The sequence below is a fragment of the Chaetura pelagica genome, unplaced genomic scaffold (genome assembly GCF_000747805.2).
Source record: "Chaetura pelagica isolate M959 unplaced genomic scaffold, ChaPel_1.0 scaffold90, whole genome shotgun sequence".
NCBI lineage: Eukaryota > Metazoa > Chordata > Aves > Apodiformes > Apodidae > Chaetura > Chaetura pelagica.
Window position 1 is genome coordinate 12468293 of NW_009953496.1, and position 17048 is coordinate 12485340.

At 35.4% G+C, this 17048-nt stretch overlaps 1 protein-coding gene across 1 annotated transcript in view; it reads left to right on the forward strand.

Annotated features, from left to right (window-relative positions):
• PXDN (peroxidasin homolog (Drosophila)) overlaps positions 1-17048 on the forward strand; it is a 59703-nt gene that overhangs the window by 27505 nt on the left and 15150 nt on the right. The window contains exons 11-18 of the mRNA XM_009999249.1: positions 703-975; positions 2034-2150; positions 3226-3384; positions 5660-5772; positions 6788-6944; positions 10011-10119; positions 10515-10672; positions 15104-16607. Of these exons, the coding sequence (XP_009997551.1) occupies positions 703-975; positions 2034-2150; positions 3226-3384; positions 5660-5772; positions 6788-6944; positions 10011-10119; positions 10515-10672; positions 15104-16607 (2590 nt within the window). The remainder of the gene's footprint in view (positions 1-702; positions 976-2033; positions 2151-3225; positions 3385-5659; positions 5773-6787; positions 6945-10010; positions 10120-10514; positions 10673-15103; positions 16608-17048) is intronic.

Genomic DNA, 17048 nt, shown 5'->3' on the forward strand with positions numbered 1-17048 from the left:
TAGGCTGTTTGTAGAAGGGTTAGGAAAAAACGCTGTTGCATTGTGATGTTGCTTAGTGCAATGGCGTTGTCTCCGGATACCTGAAAACCACAAACTTCTGAACAGATCTCTCTCATGAAACCTTTGGCACACATTATGCAGCCATCCTTGCTCGGGAGCTCTTTCACCTGAACCTCTGTCTAGCCAGCGCTTCATGTTTGCAAGCTCTAAATTCCTGCCCAGTCTGTAATGTTTTTAAATTCCAACCTTCCCTGTGAGAAAATTTTGACACTCAGCATCAAGTAGATTTAAAATGTCAGTGCAGCGTACACGTATAGTTGGAAGAAACTACTAAAGTGTAGCTTAATCAGTTTTGTCTTTTTGTGCACTTACGACAATTTTTAGCCAGTTTGCTCTCTGGGTCTCAGTCTCTATGCTTTGAAGACACTTCTATAAAGATGAGCAAATGAGAAGGAAATGTTTGAAAAATGTTTTAGTGGGACATCAGTACCATTATATGAGCTTTTACTTTTTTCCTATTGATATTTATAAATGTCTACAGCTAGATTAGGCTTAAAGTGAGGTAGAGTTTGCATCAAGACTAGAAGTATGTTGGAACAAAGCTATTCAAACCTTCTAGATTCCCCAAACTATTGAAATATTCAGCTAAATTAGTGCTATATGAGCTTAAAGCCATATTTACGCATTGCTGTTTTCTCACAGCCCGGCCTAGTTTTGTGATTCACCCACAAAATACTGAAGTACTAGTTGGAGAAAGTGTTACCTTGGAGTGCAGTGCAGCTGGGCACCCTCAGCCACGAATTACCTGGACAAAAGGTGACAGAACCCCTTTACCAAGTGACCCTCGCATCACAATAACTCCATCAGGCGGACTTTACATACAAAATGTGAAGCAGGAAGACAGTGGCGAGTATACCTGTTTTGCAACTAACAGCATAGATAATATCCATGCGACTGCATACATCATAGTCCAAGGTGAGTAACGTTAAACTACAGGCAACACGCTGGAAAATATTTTAGGTGGAGTATGTTGCTTCAGATTGTGTGGTTCTGTCTTGTTTTCTGAATTGTCAGAGACCAATTAAAATAAGAGTTTTTTCTTTTAATTATACTCTTCTAGGGTAGTCCATAGGAAATTTGCTATGCATTTCACCCAGAGTAATACTAATTGCCTGAAGGTTAAGTTTCATTGTTCATTCTCAGATGTTAATAATCGGTGTTTTGAAATGTATCCTTTTTTATTATACATTTTCATTGCCTGTAGGAATAAACATACCCTGTCCATTTTATGGGGAACTGCATCTTTTCTGTAACAGGAAGTAATCCTAGAAATTATAATTTGTGACTGGAGTACTAGAAATGGAGGTTCAAGTACAGATCTGTGCTGCCTTTCTTTTGTAAACACTTCAGTGACTGTGGTTACATTTTTCTCCTGAGCTTTGTAGAAACTCACTCTGCCAACTGAGGCATTAGCATAACTTTTACTTGAACTTACTGCGATCACAATTATTTCAGGATTTTACATCAATAGTATCCATATTATCAAGTATTTTGAGAACAATATATCAAAAACCTTCCTATATAAATGGAGATTATTTTTTGCAAACGTTTTAATGCTGAAGCTTTTATTTGCAAAAAAATTTTAGTAACTTTTAAATTTAAGCTTGCTTCTGTCCTCATGTTAAGATCTCTAGTTGGAAAACAGTTTATATTGTAAATGCTTTGTTAATGAGTTCAGTTTTTTAAGTTATTACACAACTTGTTGGTGATGTTTGTTCATTTATCATTCACCAATGGAAGACTGTGTTTTTAGAGCTGAACAAATTCCTTCCCACGCTGATAATGCCATGATGTTATTGTGGCAAGTGCTGCCCTAACTCTGTGCTCTACAGTCATCACAATATAAGAGAATCCCATTAGCATCTCTTTTCCGACCAATATGAGCTATTCAGGTCACACAGGAAACTATATGTGATTTCAGACAGTGATTTTTCTGATGGCTTTTATTAACCAGTTTCTTTTCTCTTCTGTAGCTCTGCCTCAGTTTACTGTCACTCCTCAAGACAAAACAGTGATTGAGGGACAAACAGTTGACTTCCCTTGTGAAGCACAAGGCTATCCTCAGCCTGTTATTGCCTGGACTAAAGGAGGTAAGAATGCTCCATTTTTATATTTTGAACTACTATAATAGTTTAGCCTCATGAATTGAAAGGAATTGCATGTATTTGTTTAGGTGTTTCAGTCTCTGAGGAAAACAGGGCTCATCTCTTTCTGATTTAGCTAGAAAAGGCAGGTGTCTCACAGAAGCTAGCTGCCCAAGCACTTTTCATTATTTAGTAACAAAGAATTCACTAAAACATAGGTATCCACGATAGATTCCTAAGAATAAATGTTTAAGAAATATGAGACAAATCGCATATGGCCATACCTATCACTGCTAGTTTACTGCAGAAGAAATGGCAGTTGTGATGACTGTCATTAACTAGAGATCTAAAATTGGGTGGGATGTGCTTTATTCAGAAATCTCACTGTATGTGTAACTGCATTTCTGTCACTTAATGCGCATTGACAGGAACACTGGGGTGCACTCTGCTGACTGTTTTATCAGGTTGTGGCTGTACAGGCATTAAGCCAAATCCAGTGGGAAGAAATACTCTAATGGGTGTTTTATCAGTAAGTAAATACTCCTGTTAAATCAAATGAAGTAGCTCTAGCAGGTAAAACAACTTTTAGGAAATTCTAACTTCTGGTAGGTGAAGTAGATTTTTAGCAAACTCTTCATCATTTTGATGCTGATGATGTCCCTGTTTCTCCTTCTACCAAGATTGCTCCAACCAAATGAAATGTCCAGAAAAGAGGAACAGGGTACAGGCAGTGATGTGCTTTTCTTTCATTTTTGTTATGTTCTGTTTTCTCAGTGCTGTATGTGTTTTGGTGTTCTTCTTATGATGCATTCTCTTTTGAATGTTTTATCATGCCCCTTAAATTATTTATTTCTACCACAAACAGAGCAGAATCAGGATCGTGATTGTGTGCATATATATGTTTTGTTTGCTTTACATGTTTATCTTCTGAGAAGTAAAGATTTCAAACTTTTTTTTTAAGAGACTAGTTTTTTCCAGTGTTTTATGAAATTTAAAATCTTCTGGATTTCCCTTTTTCTGACACAGGGGGACTTTGTTCTGCACTGCTATGAATTTCCAATGCTATTGCTCTTTGTTTCAGGAGGCCAATTGTCTGTTGACAGAAGACACTTAGTTCTATCCTCTGGAACCCTAAGGATTTCCAGGGTTGCTCTGCATGATCAGGGACAGTATGAATGCCAAGCTGTCAACATTATTGGATCTCAACGAATTGTTGTATACCTGACTGTACAGCCTAGAGGTATGTGTTCCATGTACAGCTGCTTAAAAAAAGGAAAAAGTGAGCTTATACTAAAATACACAGTACTGTGTTTGTTTTGTTTTGTTTTCCTAAAATGCAAGATCGATAATTAATTATTTTTGATGGCACAACATGAATGAGTTTGTATTTGTTTAAAATTAAGAAAAGCTTTTGAAACAGAACTTGGATAATGCTTGGGTTTTTCTTTAGGACTTTTGCTGCATTTTACAGTTATTCTGTTTGTTTTGAATTATAAGGTGTTTCATTAGTTTTTATAAAATTAGCATGTGGGACAGTGTGTCTTGATATACTTTATTCAAAGTCACTTGGAGAGTACATAAGCTTGCAGCATAACATGGCCTTTTTTGAGAAAACCTTGTTATAGAATGAGGCTATATATTCACTTTAAAAAACTTGCTGTTCAGGGTATTGCTAACATTTGACATTTCTGATAACTGTTTCTGAGTATATCTATTTTTAGATTCATGGTGGTTTTAAATAAATAACGTTTATAGATACTTATCAGTATTTGTAGAGAGTATCATTCCTTTAGAACAGTCTGTTTTCTGTGAAAGAGGTTTGTCTGAATGGAGGTTTGCTTTGAGGACGACAGTGTTCCTATGCTTGGGAAAATATTCTATTTTGTGAAAAGGCTAATTTCTTGTAAGACTTTCTGTTGTTAACTAAATAGTGTTGTTAACATCATGTTTTGATGTCCAGAAACAGAAGACCTTTTTTTACAACAGCAGCATGACCTTCACAGTGAGAAGTCATTCCTTATATTTACAGTAAGCCAACGCAGAAAAAAACACAAAACTACTCAATTTTTCTCATGCTCTTCTTCAAGTAAATTCTAAGTAACCTATTTCTAGGATTAATAAGAATCATATTAATATTTATAATTTAGTTAAGTACTTTGGTATTTAAATAAATTCAAGGAGATTAAATATTGAATTCAAAGCATTTCTTGTTAGTGACCTCATTTTAAACAGTATTTTAATGACAGGGGCTCAAATGTCTTCCTGATCGTAGATATATTTTAGAAAAAAAATAAATTAATTTTTCTTAGTGAAGAGATTGATTTGTCAAAATTGAGATTTTTTTTCACCTATATAAAATTGTTGCCTAAAATTCCATGAAACAAAACTAATTTTTTAAAAGTTTTATAGCCTTCCAGCTGTGTTAAACTTCACTGAACTTAACTCAAATTCAATAAAATTATTTTTGTGTAACTTGGATTGCAAAATCCAGTTACCAGAAGATAGTAAATGCAAGATTGAAGGCTGCATGTGCAGCCTGAAATTAGACCTCTCCATACATTCATTGCAATGCTATTTTCCATTGTGTAGGAAGAGGCAACTTTTTCTTCTGTGCTTCTAACTAAAGGACTGTTCATTTGAGGAATGTCTAGCCAGTGGTCACTTCTGCTAAATCTGGTTTCTGGTCCTTGATAGATATTCATATACAGCTAAACACCAGGGCCAGATTTGGTTGGTAGTATAAACGTATACTTTGTGGCCAAATACTTCTCTGTACAAACAGGCTCCTCTTACTCCCCAAAATTCTCATGTGTTACAGAGGAAACACAATTCTTAATGTCTTCATAGTTTTGTATGTGCTTCTCATGGCGATATCTGAGTTCTGGGTGTCAATCTCGATTCAAAGGAAGTTAGGATTTTAAAATGCATGAGTTTTCTTCACAGTGGATTTAGGCAACTGTGTATTGTGTGTCCTTAAACTTGAAGCTGATTTTTTTATGATTTAAGGCCTAGGGCTCACTGGTGTTGGGGGGTAGTAGTTCTGTAAAGACTTAGCAGCAAGTTGGGCTGGAGGAATCACAGCTGAATGAGTTGTGGAAAGTTTTGCATTTCTCATCTGAGTATTCTCTGTTGTTTCTGTTTAAAAAATGAAAACAGAAAAAAGGACATGGGCAGAAGTTCATGGGATGTCCATTATGGGGACTTCGTTCAGATATAACTATTGACCTGAACTTTTTTCAGAACTTTTGATTTACGGAGCTTAAGAGGTTTTGGCAACTACTAGTCTGTTTTGTTAGAAGTTAAGAATAAGTAAAAATAACCCTGAAACAGACATCGGAAATAAAGAATTTTATCTCTAAGGCAAACTTACAAGCAACTAAAAACTTGCAAGAAAAAATAGGGTTGTAGATTAAGAAATGTTGGGTAGCAGAAAAAAACAGTGTTGACCTCTTTTTAGACCATCTTTTGCACAAGCTGTATTTCATACCTTGTCAATGTATAATTTGTTTTTTTAGTGACGCCAGTATTTGCTAGCGTTCCCAGTGACATGACAGTGGAAGTTGGCACAAATGTGCAGATTCCATGCAGTGCTCAAGGAGAACCAGAGCCAGTAATTACATGGAACAAGGTACTACATATTTGGGTTTTTTGTTGCAGAAAGGCAGTGGCCTTTCCATCTCTTTATAACTAACTATTTAAAGTGCACAGTGTCAAATTATTGCATGCTCTGGCGACTGAAAACATTACTTGAACTTCAATGAGCAAATCTTCTTTAATACAGAGCATGTATATAGATGCCAACCGGAATTTTGTATCTAGGTAAAATACATATATGTGGTTATGCAAATAATTATACAAACGAGCTAAAATTCATAATATAGGCCTTAAAAGGCCTATGTATTTTAGTGATAGCTATGTATGAATGTCATGTTAACATTCACAGTTTCATTTCACAGATACTACATATATAAGGCAATGAAAATATTGTATTGCTGAGCATTTTGACACTGGTAGGTTGACATTTCAACCAGGATGTGTTTCAGTAACTCTTTAGTAATCTCTCTTTAATTCTGATTTCCGTTGGTGCAACAATTATTACATCAAACTATTAGAGTTATTAGCAGAGTTACCAGTAAATTAATGGGTTGCTAATACTGATCTTCAGTTTTCCTGATTATCTTTTTCTCTTCAATTAATGAGCATTAGAAAATGTACTTTAATGTACCTTAAATAGTTTCTAAATTCATAGCATGTGGAGAATTGATGGAAATAAAGCTCTTGAGATCCTTTTAGTTGTTTAATTTGTAGTAAAATTAAATATATATGTTCTCAAGGGGTGCTATATTATTTTTGATCTTTAAATTTTATGTAGTGAAGACCTATAGCTCTTAAAATGCTTTGATTTTTAGTCATGTGTCCTTTTAAAAGTAAATGCACAGTGTAAAATTTGGAACTACAAGTCCTCCTGTCAACATAACAGTGTGTTTTTCATATAAGTTTATCTAAACCTGTCTGACTATTATCTTGGTATACAAAGTAGAAATACATAATAAATGTAAAAATAATATTGGAAAAAAAACAACAAAACAAAAAGTTAGCTTTAAAACAGGGAGTTTTTTCACAAACATTGTACTTTACTGCAGGATGGAGTACAGGTAACTGAGAGTGGAAAATTTCATGTTAGTCTGGAGGGATTTCTTACCATTCGTGATGTTGGAACAGCTGATGAAGGTCGATATGAATGTGTTGCCCGGAACACCATAGGATATTCCTCCGTTAGTATGGTCCTTAGTGTTAACGGTAAGGTGTATGAGTCAGAGGTAGGAGTTAGATTATTACTTTTATTCTAATTGCTTACTTAAAGATGCAAACAAGTTATTAAAATGTCAAATTGTTTCCTTTATCCATATTTTTATTTTTTTTAACCCCGTAATCCTTTCCTCTTTTTTCATTTATTTCAAGCAACTGTCTGCACAGATGTGAGGAAGATGGGAATATGTCAGCCAAAATATCTCTAGGAGTTAAGCTTCAAAACAAACAATGTTTTGGGCTCCAGTTAGTCATACTGCTTTCCTCTGGAGATATTATTTGGACCTATTAGAATTCGTTAGTAAAATGCACAGTCTAGTCTTTAGGGATAGCTTGGCATCTTCAGAGGTGCACTTGGTTGAAAATAAGGCTGCAACGATTGTGAAAGAGTTGAGGAAAGTCATAAAGAGGAGAAAACAAAAGGAAAAGGAGAATATTTGAGTATATTATAATTATTTTATAGAAATAGTGACAAATAATAGTTATTAATTATTGATACAAAATAATTGGTAATATAGCAGCTAAAGAGGCTAAGGAAATAACTTTGTTACACAAAATGACCATAATGCTTTTCTGATTCATTGAGTAAAACTGCATTTTTCAGACTCATTTTAATGGAAAATATTAAGGAAAATATATGATTTTTTTGTCTTTTAATAGAAAATATGACACAATATTTTTCTATCAATGAAAAATAAGTATTGATCAATGATTTCTCTAATGTATTGGCTATTGTTTCACACTTATGTCTGATGTCTTGTGTTTTTTACTAAACTCATAAATATGTATCAGTGATTTTTCCAATATATTGATTACCATTATATCAGCCACATGGTAATAATACTCCCTGGCTCAAGTTGCTTATAATGAGTTATCAATCTATCCCCTCCTTTGTGAAAAGAATAGTTCTTTAATAGTTCTTTAATCTGTGAAGGTGATTTCTGAAAGACAAATTGTTGGTCTGGGAATCGTTCAATGATAATTTTTCATCTACATATATGAAGTCTGATTTGTAGTATTTAATTGTAATGTGTTTTATTTTTCTTGTAAACTGTAGCAATCAGTAAACCTAAAATTAGTGAAACTACCCTTGATTAATCTGCATTCAGTCTGAAAGTTTAAATTATTCCCTTTAGAGCTCTTGAGATATCGGATACTGTTTCTCTGTGATTGCTATAAAAATGAAGCTACCAGAGAAGCAAGGACGAGTGGACAGATTATAAGTACTGGACACTTGCTATCTGCATAGTATTATAACAGCGTAGCCATAAATGCCTAAAAACTTGTATCTTAACAATTTTTTAAAATGAAATTAATGTTTTATGAATGTTCCTAATGCATAAAAATATTTTCTTAACATTGAGACAGAATAAAGGTAAGTATTTAGAAGCTGAGGGACAGGTTTTGCTGGACACGTTCAATAATATTTTAAAGATGTTTTTCTTTTGAGATTTTCTTCTGTCCTTTTCTGGTGTTTTATAAAAGTCTCTGAATTAAGTATAGGACAGGATGTGTGTGGAATAGGTTTTTTTTTAATTGAAAGAAGGTAGGTTTAGATTAGATATTAGGAAGAAATTATTCACCATGAGAGTAATAAGGAACTGGAATAGCTTGCCCAAGGAGGTTGTTGATGTCCCCTCCCTGGAGGTGTTCAAGGGCAGGTTGGATGGCGCCTTGTTATAGCAGGGAGTTTGGAACCTAATGATCTTTAAGGTCCCTTCCAACCTTAACCATTCTATGATTCTTCAGGGCAGAGAAAGCGGCTTCAGCTGCAGGTACAGCAGGCTGGGGATGGTTTTATTTGCCAGTACAGATGGTTAAGTTTGATTACCCAGGTCTAGACTCAAACTCATACAGACAGCATAAGCTGCCAGTTATGAAGGAATAATGAAATATTGCCTAGAAAAGAAAAGAGAAAAAAAAAAGCAGTCGTGAAAAGCTTGCAAACATCAGTTTTTATGTCAGCTGATTTTGTACATCTGCTGATTTTATTCCAGTGTATTTGCTTTGGACTTTTTCCCTACTTTACCCTTCTTCCTGTGTGACTTACCCAACCTAAACACACTCTGGAAATTGTTAGCTGTTGCCTCGAGATCTGGTATTTCTTGGTTTAGACTGAAGGGAAGGTTATTAGCCCTAGATACATTGTACAAACATCCAGCTGCAACTGAGTACTGCATAAAAAGGTAGATTAATGAATCTATGCATTAGCGATTTTCCACTGTTACGCAGTCGGTAAATAGCTTTTTAGCATGTCTTTTTTAACATAGTATGAGAGAGCTAGATAATTTTAAAATAGAAAAGCAGTGAGCAAAATTAAATATTTATAGCCCTTTAAAACTCGTAAGTGTTGCATACTGGACTAAGCTCAGGAGAGGAACAATGCTAATTTACTGTAGCTATTTTTTCTATTTTGTTTTGGGGTTTTTTTGTGTGTGTTTCAGTGTGTTTTTTGTGAGATCTCTTTAAATTTATGTGATGCATGCATTCTAAAAGGCAAACTGAGTCTGTCAGTATTTTCCATTTGTAACACATCTGTAAATCCTTTAAATTCTTGCATTTAATTCAGTACTAATTTAGTACAAACTTAATACCAGTTGAAATCAAAGGGAGTACTTGAATTGCTTTCATTTGGTATAGGTCAGGCACTTGATATCAACACCTGAAAACTGATGATACTGCACATCAAAAAAATCCCTTAATATTAATAATAATAATTCATTTTTTCTTCAGTCATTTTTAGTTGAAATTATAGTACTAATTAATCAACAGTTAAATGTCATGCATTTAACTTCAGTCTATTTTGTTTTAGAATTATAAGCAAGCTGACTTTTAAACTTATGTTAACTTCTGTTTTAAATTAATTTTGCTTTACTATAATACACTTTGATAGAATTCTGAAATGGTTAAGAATTTTATATTCAGACAAACTAGTGCTTAAATAACAGGGGTTTACTCTATACAACTGAATGATGTCGTGTCTAGACTCTGTTTTATAGAAGTATCTCTTAATGGGTGACCATTTCTGCAATAACATGTTAATTCCTCTTCCTGTAGTCCCCAATGTCAGCCGAAATGGAGATCCTTTTGTTCAAACATCAATTGTGGAAGCAATTGCAACTGTTGACAGAGCAATAAATTCAACACGTACGCATCTGTTTGACAGGTATCCCCTTCTTTTTTTTTTTTTTTTAAATAAGTTAAAATTAATTTTGTATGTACTAGAAATAATGGAAAATTTATTAAGAAGCCATTTTATTATTTAAATGGCATTGTTAACATCTGGTTAGTTCTGAGAATACTAGCAGTTTAACATGTAAGGATTCCTATTGTTTAAATACTTTGAGGTCTTGATTGACCACAGCCGTTTTTCTGCTGAGATAATGTGTAATAAAAAGCTACTAAATGTTTAATGTTTTATTATTAATTTTTTTTGCCTTCCATTTTGAGATGAGTAACCAAGGTATGTGCTACTCATGTTGCTGAACATTTACATTATTTATGTAGTATTGTTATTTTGTAACTCCTATTTACACTTATTTTTTTCAAATTATTTGTCAGTCGTCCTCGTTCTCCAAATGATTTGCTAGCCTTATTCCGATACCCAAGGGATCCATACACTGTTGAGCAAGCAAGAGCTGGGGAAATATTTGAAAGAACATTACAGCTTATCCAAGATCATGTGCAAGATGGTCTAATGGTTGACCTAAATGGAACAAGTCAGTACTCTTTCCATATTTTTCTGTTTTGAAGTGTATTTGCCATCTTAAGTCATTATACTTCAAGAGACATATATTTTCCAAATCTGGGTTCCAATTGCAGAACCATTACATTGAAATCAGTGGAGTATTTGACTGCAAAACTATACCAAATATATTTGGTACATTATGGTGTGACTCAGTTTTTTTTCGGTTTTCCAGGTATTTTTATTTTTCTCGTATTTACATATTGGGGAAAAAATCACATTCAGATTCTTCTACTGGTCAAATTTAGTGTGATGGAACTGCATAATGTGTCCTTTTTGTTAACTCCCTGTGTGTTAATTCATTAGGACCATCGTTTCATAACACAACAGGTTTCTCTGTGTATTAAAAATAAACAGTATTTTGTTCATGTTTCTTTAAATAAACCATTTCATGTTGGTATGCCTTGGCAAGGAGAAAAGGTGATATAACAAGAAGGATGGATATACTTTACAAACTAAGGTTTCTGCATGTACCAAAATAGTATTCAAAGAATTATTTGTCACTCATTCTTTGAGTGTGTCTCAAACTAAGCTAATTGCTTCCTTTAACACTGACCTTATGTAATGCAAAGTACAGGTTTTGCTGCTTTTCATAAAGAGCAGTAAAATGTGAGGTTTAATATTTCTACCTTTTAGTTATTGAAGTCTTAAGTTCAAATTCATCAAGTCCAGCTAGAGCATATACAACTAATGTGTGTAAATGTGTGTGTAGATAGGCTTGGGACATAGGAGAAGCATTTGGAAATAATGATAGAGTTTTAGGAGAGCTTTTGAGACTTGAGATGTAGCCAAAAGCTACACTGAAAATCCAGAGGAAATATTTTTCCTTATTTTATTATTTTTTATGTTTATAATTGTGTATTTATTGTAACTTCCGAAAACTTTGACCATGAACTAGGCAAGTATTTCTAAGACAGACTGCAAGCTTAGTGAAGTAGTGTAATATTTGCTAGTAAAAAAAGCTTGCTACTCATTGTTAGAGCTGAATAAATAATTTATGATTAATAATTCACCCCAGAAACGTATTCAAAATTCTTTGAAGACTTGTGTTTTATAAGAACATCCCTATTTAATTTGATTCTCTGATTAGATACATATGCAAGCATATTGAACATAATACTAGGAACATATAAAATCTGATGTGTGATAATTGCTTTACTGCTTTTCACTAGGATTTGTAACAGTGAAATTCAATCACGTAAAGTTAACCAAAAATTGTCATTAAAGAATACAGATACAAATCCAGAAACACAAAATCAGTCAGCTTTCCTTGATCCTGTGAATTCTGTTCACAACCCAAGCTTGCTTCTCAGCCCTACAAGATCCATAGAAACTTGGCTTTTAGGGAAACTTGAATAGTAAAATAAAGCTGTTTCCATTTAAGTGGATTTTAATACTAATATCTGTCCTTATTTGGTTTTATTTCAAAATGCAGAGCCCAATGAAAGTAATTATTTAGGACTTTTGCATTGGGAACAGTTATAAAACTCGACAATTTCCCATTGAGAGACTTTTTTTTAATGTACAGTCTTGTACAGTCCCCAAGGAGCTGAATTCTCCTTTGCAGTGCCAAACTGTATAATGGAGAATGTCCACAAATTGCTGTTTGGGAGGTTCACATTGGATGTTAGGGAACAGTTTTCACCAAGAGGCTAGAACAGCACTGGAGCAACTACCCAGAGTGCTGAGGAGTCTCATTTTTGGGGGTTTTCAAGTCCACTAGACAGGGATACAGTTGAGCTGTTCCAGTGCTGGAGGCAGCCTTTCTTCAAGCAGAAGCTTGGTCTGGGTAAGAGGTTCCTTCTAATCAATATTTCTGTGACTTTATAAAACATTGTCATTGCAGTATGAAAAAAAAAATGTAGCTAATATTGTGTGAACTGAGCTAACCAGGTTCTATGCAGTGGAAATGCTCAGCACCCAGCTATTTAGAAAGCATAACCAGAGTTAGTGTTTACAATGCAAGGAGTAACTAGGGGTCTGACACTGGCAATTATGGCAACCTCCAGTCTGCTCTGAAAGTCATCTAATCCATAGATGAGAGATTGCATCCCATTTGAGCTTCTAAACAGAGAAGCTGAACCTTTTATTGTAAATTTGTAATGAATGTTATTCCACCCAAAACATTCAAAGTTGAGTTTTGCTCAAAACTTCATTTCAGAAATGTGAGTGGCAGCCAGGATAGCCATAGCAGATAAATATAAAGACTGCATGAATAATGATCATATAGAAAGAACTCCATGATGAATGAAAATAATTTTAAAAGAAGTGTTATTATAAAGAAGATATGTTTTCTGGGTGTAGTTTTAAAATTAAACTGCCCTAGCTGCCTGCACAATATAAAACATTATCAATAATATCCTCAAAAAGTGTATTTTGCAGCATTACCCAGTGGCGCTTACTGACTTTGCTCTGTGGTTTATTTTTCTTTTTCCTAGTCTGCAGTATTCAATAAAATAATTTATGTATGCCCTGCCTATTGGGTCTCTTAATATCTTTGCTTTAACTTGCAAATCATGTGGAGTTGATGTCACCTGAGGCTGAGAAAACATAGATCCCCTGACTGAGCACAGGTCCTGTCCCAGCTGAGCAGCTATAAGTAATCCAGTCCCTTTCAAGGCAAAAGACAATGAAGGGCTTTAGGTGGTTTGACATTGCCCTGCATTGTAGAAACTGGCAGAGAGCTGTGTCTAGCACACATTTGTATGTTGAATGTAGATGAAGGTCAATGTCTTTGCAGGCACACTAGGACTGTGCTCAGGACTAAAAGGATGATTTCCCCACTGTGTGCAATTGGACTGCACCAACCTCTTTGCAAAGCTGCACTCAATTCATACTCTTTAGGGATTGCCATCATGATAGGAACCCCACGAGCCTGTGGGAACACAACACCGCTGTACACTCACTCATTTCCTCTTTTGCTTCTGCCTTTATTCTGCTTGTTTGGTTTTATTCCTGACTGCAAGCTTTCCAGATCAAAAACCATGGTGGTGTATGATGGTTCCTAGTTAACTAAAAGTACATCTAATCTGCCAAATACTCCCATCTCCTGGGCTCTCTCCTGGTTCCTGGAACCTTACTCATCCACACTGTATATCCATTAGTGACTCAAGGTGTGCCTGTGCTTTGGATCAGCAGAGCTCATTTGAAATGAATCTTCCAGTTGGCCCCACTTACTGTGTTTTGGTGTAAGTAGTAGTATGGTCTTGAACAGTGTGGATACTTTTCAAATTAAGTGAAAAATGTGGTCCAGGGCCACTTGCAGTCCGGGAGAAAAAAAATAAAGCTTTTCTGAAGGAAACTTGTGTCTGTTGCACAATGGATACAGTAGAGATATCTTTCTCAGCATCTAAAATTTCACTCTGCAGACACATTTCTGTTGTTCTACTCAAGTTGATAATATTGATATAGCCCAAATTAATGCCTTTTTTTCCTGAAATTAAGCCCAAATTTTTCTAAGAAAAATAATCACTTTTAGAATGACACCTAATAGGCAGCCTGACTGTTCTGCTATTTGCAGTCACGCAACACTCTACTAGGAGGCCTTACACTTTTCAGTCCTTCCACATGCTGTCATACCACAGCAGAGATCACACAACACACAGTTTGAAGTTATAAAAACATAATTCTAATGAATTAACAGTATATATGTTGTATATATCATTTTTCTGTAAAAGAGAAAAAAAAAGCGGTAAGTGTGTTATAGTCCCAGAGGTGAATGGTGTGGATTGCAGAGGAAACATGTGCCAAGTGTTACCTGAACACCAGTTTTCTTTAGAAACTAGTCCTGGGTAATGGGAATATGAGATACCCATACTCAATGGGAATATGAGATCTATTTGTCCAATAGATCACCCCTCTTTTTAGCTATATTGCCTGTAGTTATTTTCTTCTGCGTTTTTTGTTGAATTGTTTTCCTGAAAATTCTGCAACATTTGCTATAATAAAGCAAAACAAAATAGCAACTTTCAGTGAATTATCAAGTCTCAAAATATCAAGTCTTGAAATCCATGTAAATGTTAATGACTGTTTTTTAAATGCTTTTACAGACATGGGGAAAAAAATTTCCCATTTTTCTCAATATGAGGTTTTTATTTCTGAAAATATGTCTTCTTTTTTAGGTGACCAAATAAGAAATGAGCTCCTTTTGTAAAATTTTTTGTTAAGTTGTACTTGAATTTGCATTTTATAAAGTTCCCTCCTGACCTAATAATGGCTTTTGCTTAAATGACATAAAGCTCTAATATACATACTTGATAATTATTATTCTTTTTCAACAATAGGGATATGTAATCTGATGGAAAAATGCAATATAATCAAGTAACATTTCAAAGAAATTAGTGATCTGTGGGGTTCTGTGAGTTTATGAAGTCTTTGATTTTCTCTCTGTCTCTCCCAATTTCAGGTTATCACTACAACGACCTTGTTTCCCCGCAGTACTTGAATCTAATAGCTAATCTCTCAGGCTGCACAGCTCATCGACGAGTGAACAACTGCTCAGACATGTGCTTCCACCAGAAGTACAGGACACATGATGGAACATGCAACAACCTTCAGCATCCCATGTGGGGTGCTTCTCTGACAGCGTTTGAACGCCTGTTAAAGTCAGTCTATGAGAATGGATTTAATCTGCCTCGGGGAATTGAGCCCAAGAGGCTTTCTAATGGCTATGCACTCCCAATGCCTCGCTTGGTTTCAACTACTCTGATTGGGACAGAAACAATAACTCCTGATGACCAGTACACTCACATGCTGATGCAGTGGGGTCAGTTTCTTGACCATGACCTGGACCTCACTGTGGCTGCCCTAAGTGAGGCCAGGTTTTCGGATGGTCAGCATTGCAGTTCAGTTTGTACCAATGATCCTCCATGCTTTTCGATCATGATACCACCAAATGATCCCAGAGTTCGAAACGGTGCACGCTGCATGTTTTTTGTACGCTCCAGCCCGGTTTGTGGAAGTGGTATGACATCTCTCCTGATGAATTCTGTTTACCCACGAGAGCAGATCAACCAGCTGACTTCATACATCGATGCGTCCAATGTGTATGGCAGTTCAGACCACGAAGCACTAGAAATCAGAGACTTGGCAAGTCAAAGGGGTCTTCTGAGACAGGGCATCGTACAGAGATCTGGCAAGCCCCTGCTTCCATTTGCTACTGGCCCACCAACAGAATGTATGAGAGATGAAAATGAGAGCCCAATTCCCTGCTTTTTAGCTGGTGATCAGCGTTCTAATGAACAGCTGGGTCTTACCAGCATCCACACGTTGTGGTTTAGAGAACACAACAGAATTGCCACAGAGCTACTGAAACTCAATCCACACTGGGATGGTGACACAATATATCATGAAACACGCAAAATTGTTGGTGCAGAAATGCAACACATAACATTTAGCCACTGGCTACCTAAGATCTTTGGAGAGGTAGGCATGAAGATGCTTGGCGAATATAAGGGTTATGATCCCAGTGTTAATTCTGGAATAACTAATGAGTTTGCAACTGCCGCTTTTAGGTTTGGTCACACACTCATTAATCCTTTTCTGTATCGACTGGATGAAAACTTTGAACCTATTCCACAAGGCCATCTACCTCTTCATAAGGCATTCTTCTCTCCATTTCGGATTGTAAATGAAGGAGGCATTGATCCACTTCTAAGGGGATTGTTTGGTGTTGCTGGTAAGATGCGTGTCCCATCACAATTACTCAATACAGAGTTAACAGAAAGACTCTTCTCCATGGCACGTACTGTGGCTTTAGATCTGGCAGCTATCAATATTCAGAGAGGCAGAGATCATGGAATTCCTCCCTACCATGATTTTAGAGTTTACTGTAATCTTTCTTCAGCTCAGACTTTTGAAGATCTGAAAAATGAAATTAAGAATCCTGAAATCAGGGAGAAACTTAGCAGGTGAGCCTGAGGTGAAAGAAAACCAATCAATTATATGAATGTGCATGCAAAATTAGTAGCTAAATGTCTTATCTAGAATAATAATATTTTTTAAGAAAGGACTAAAAGGATTTTTTAAGGAACTCCCATCTGTACCAGTAAATAGATGTGGAAAATTCCCACATGCAAATAATTTCTCCAGTTCTACATCTTTGTGAACAATAAGAAGTTAATATATACTGTATATGTTCATTAAATTTGAAATGCCTAGTGTTATAAATGCTGTTTGATATGAATATTATTTCAGTGTAAGGTGATATTTTACCCCAATCTCATGCAAGTATTTACATGTTCAGTTCCATCCCTTCCATACACTAAAACAAATAAGAATATCATTCATTGTATTACCATATAGACGTCTTTCACTACCAGTAATCTGTTTTTTAAAGCATCAGCATTCCT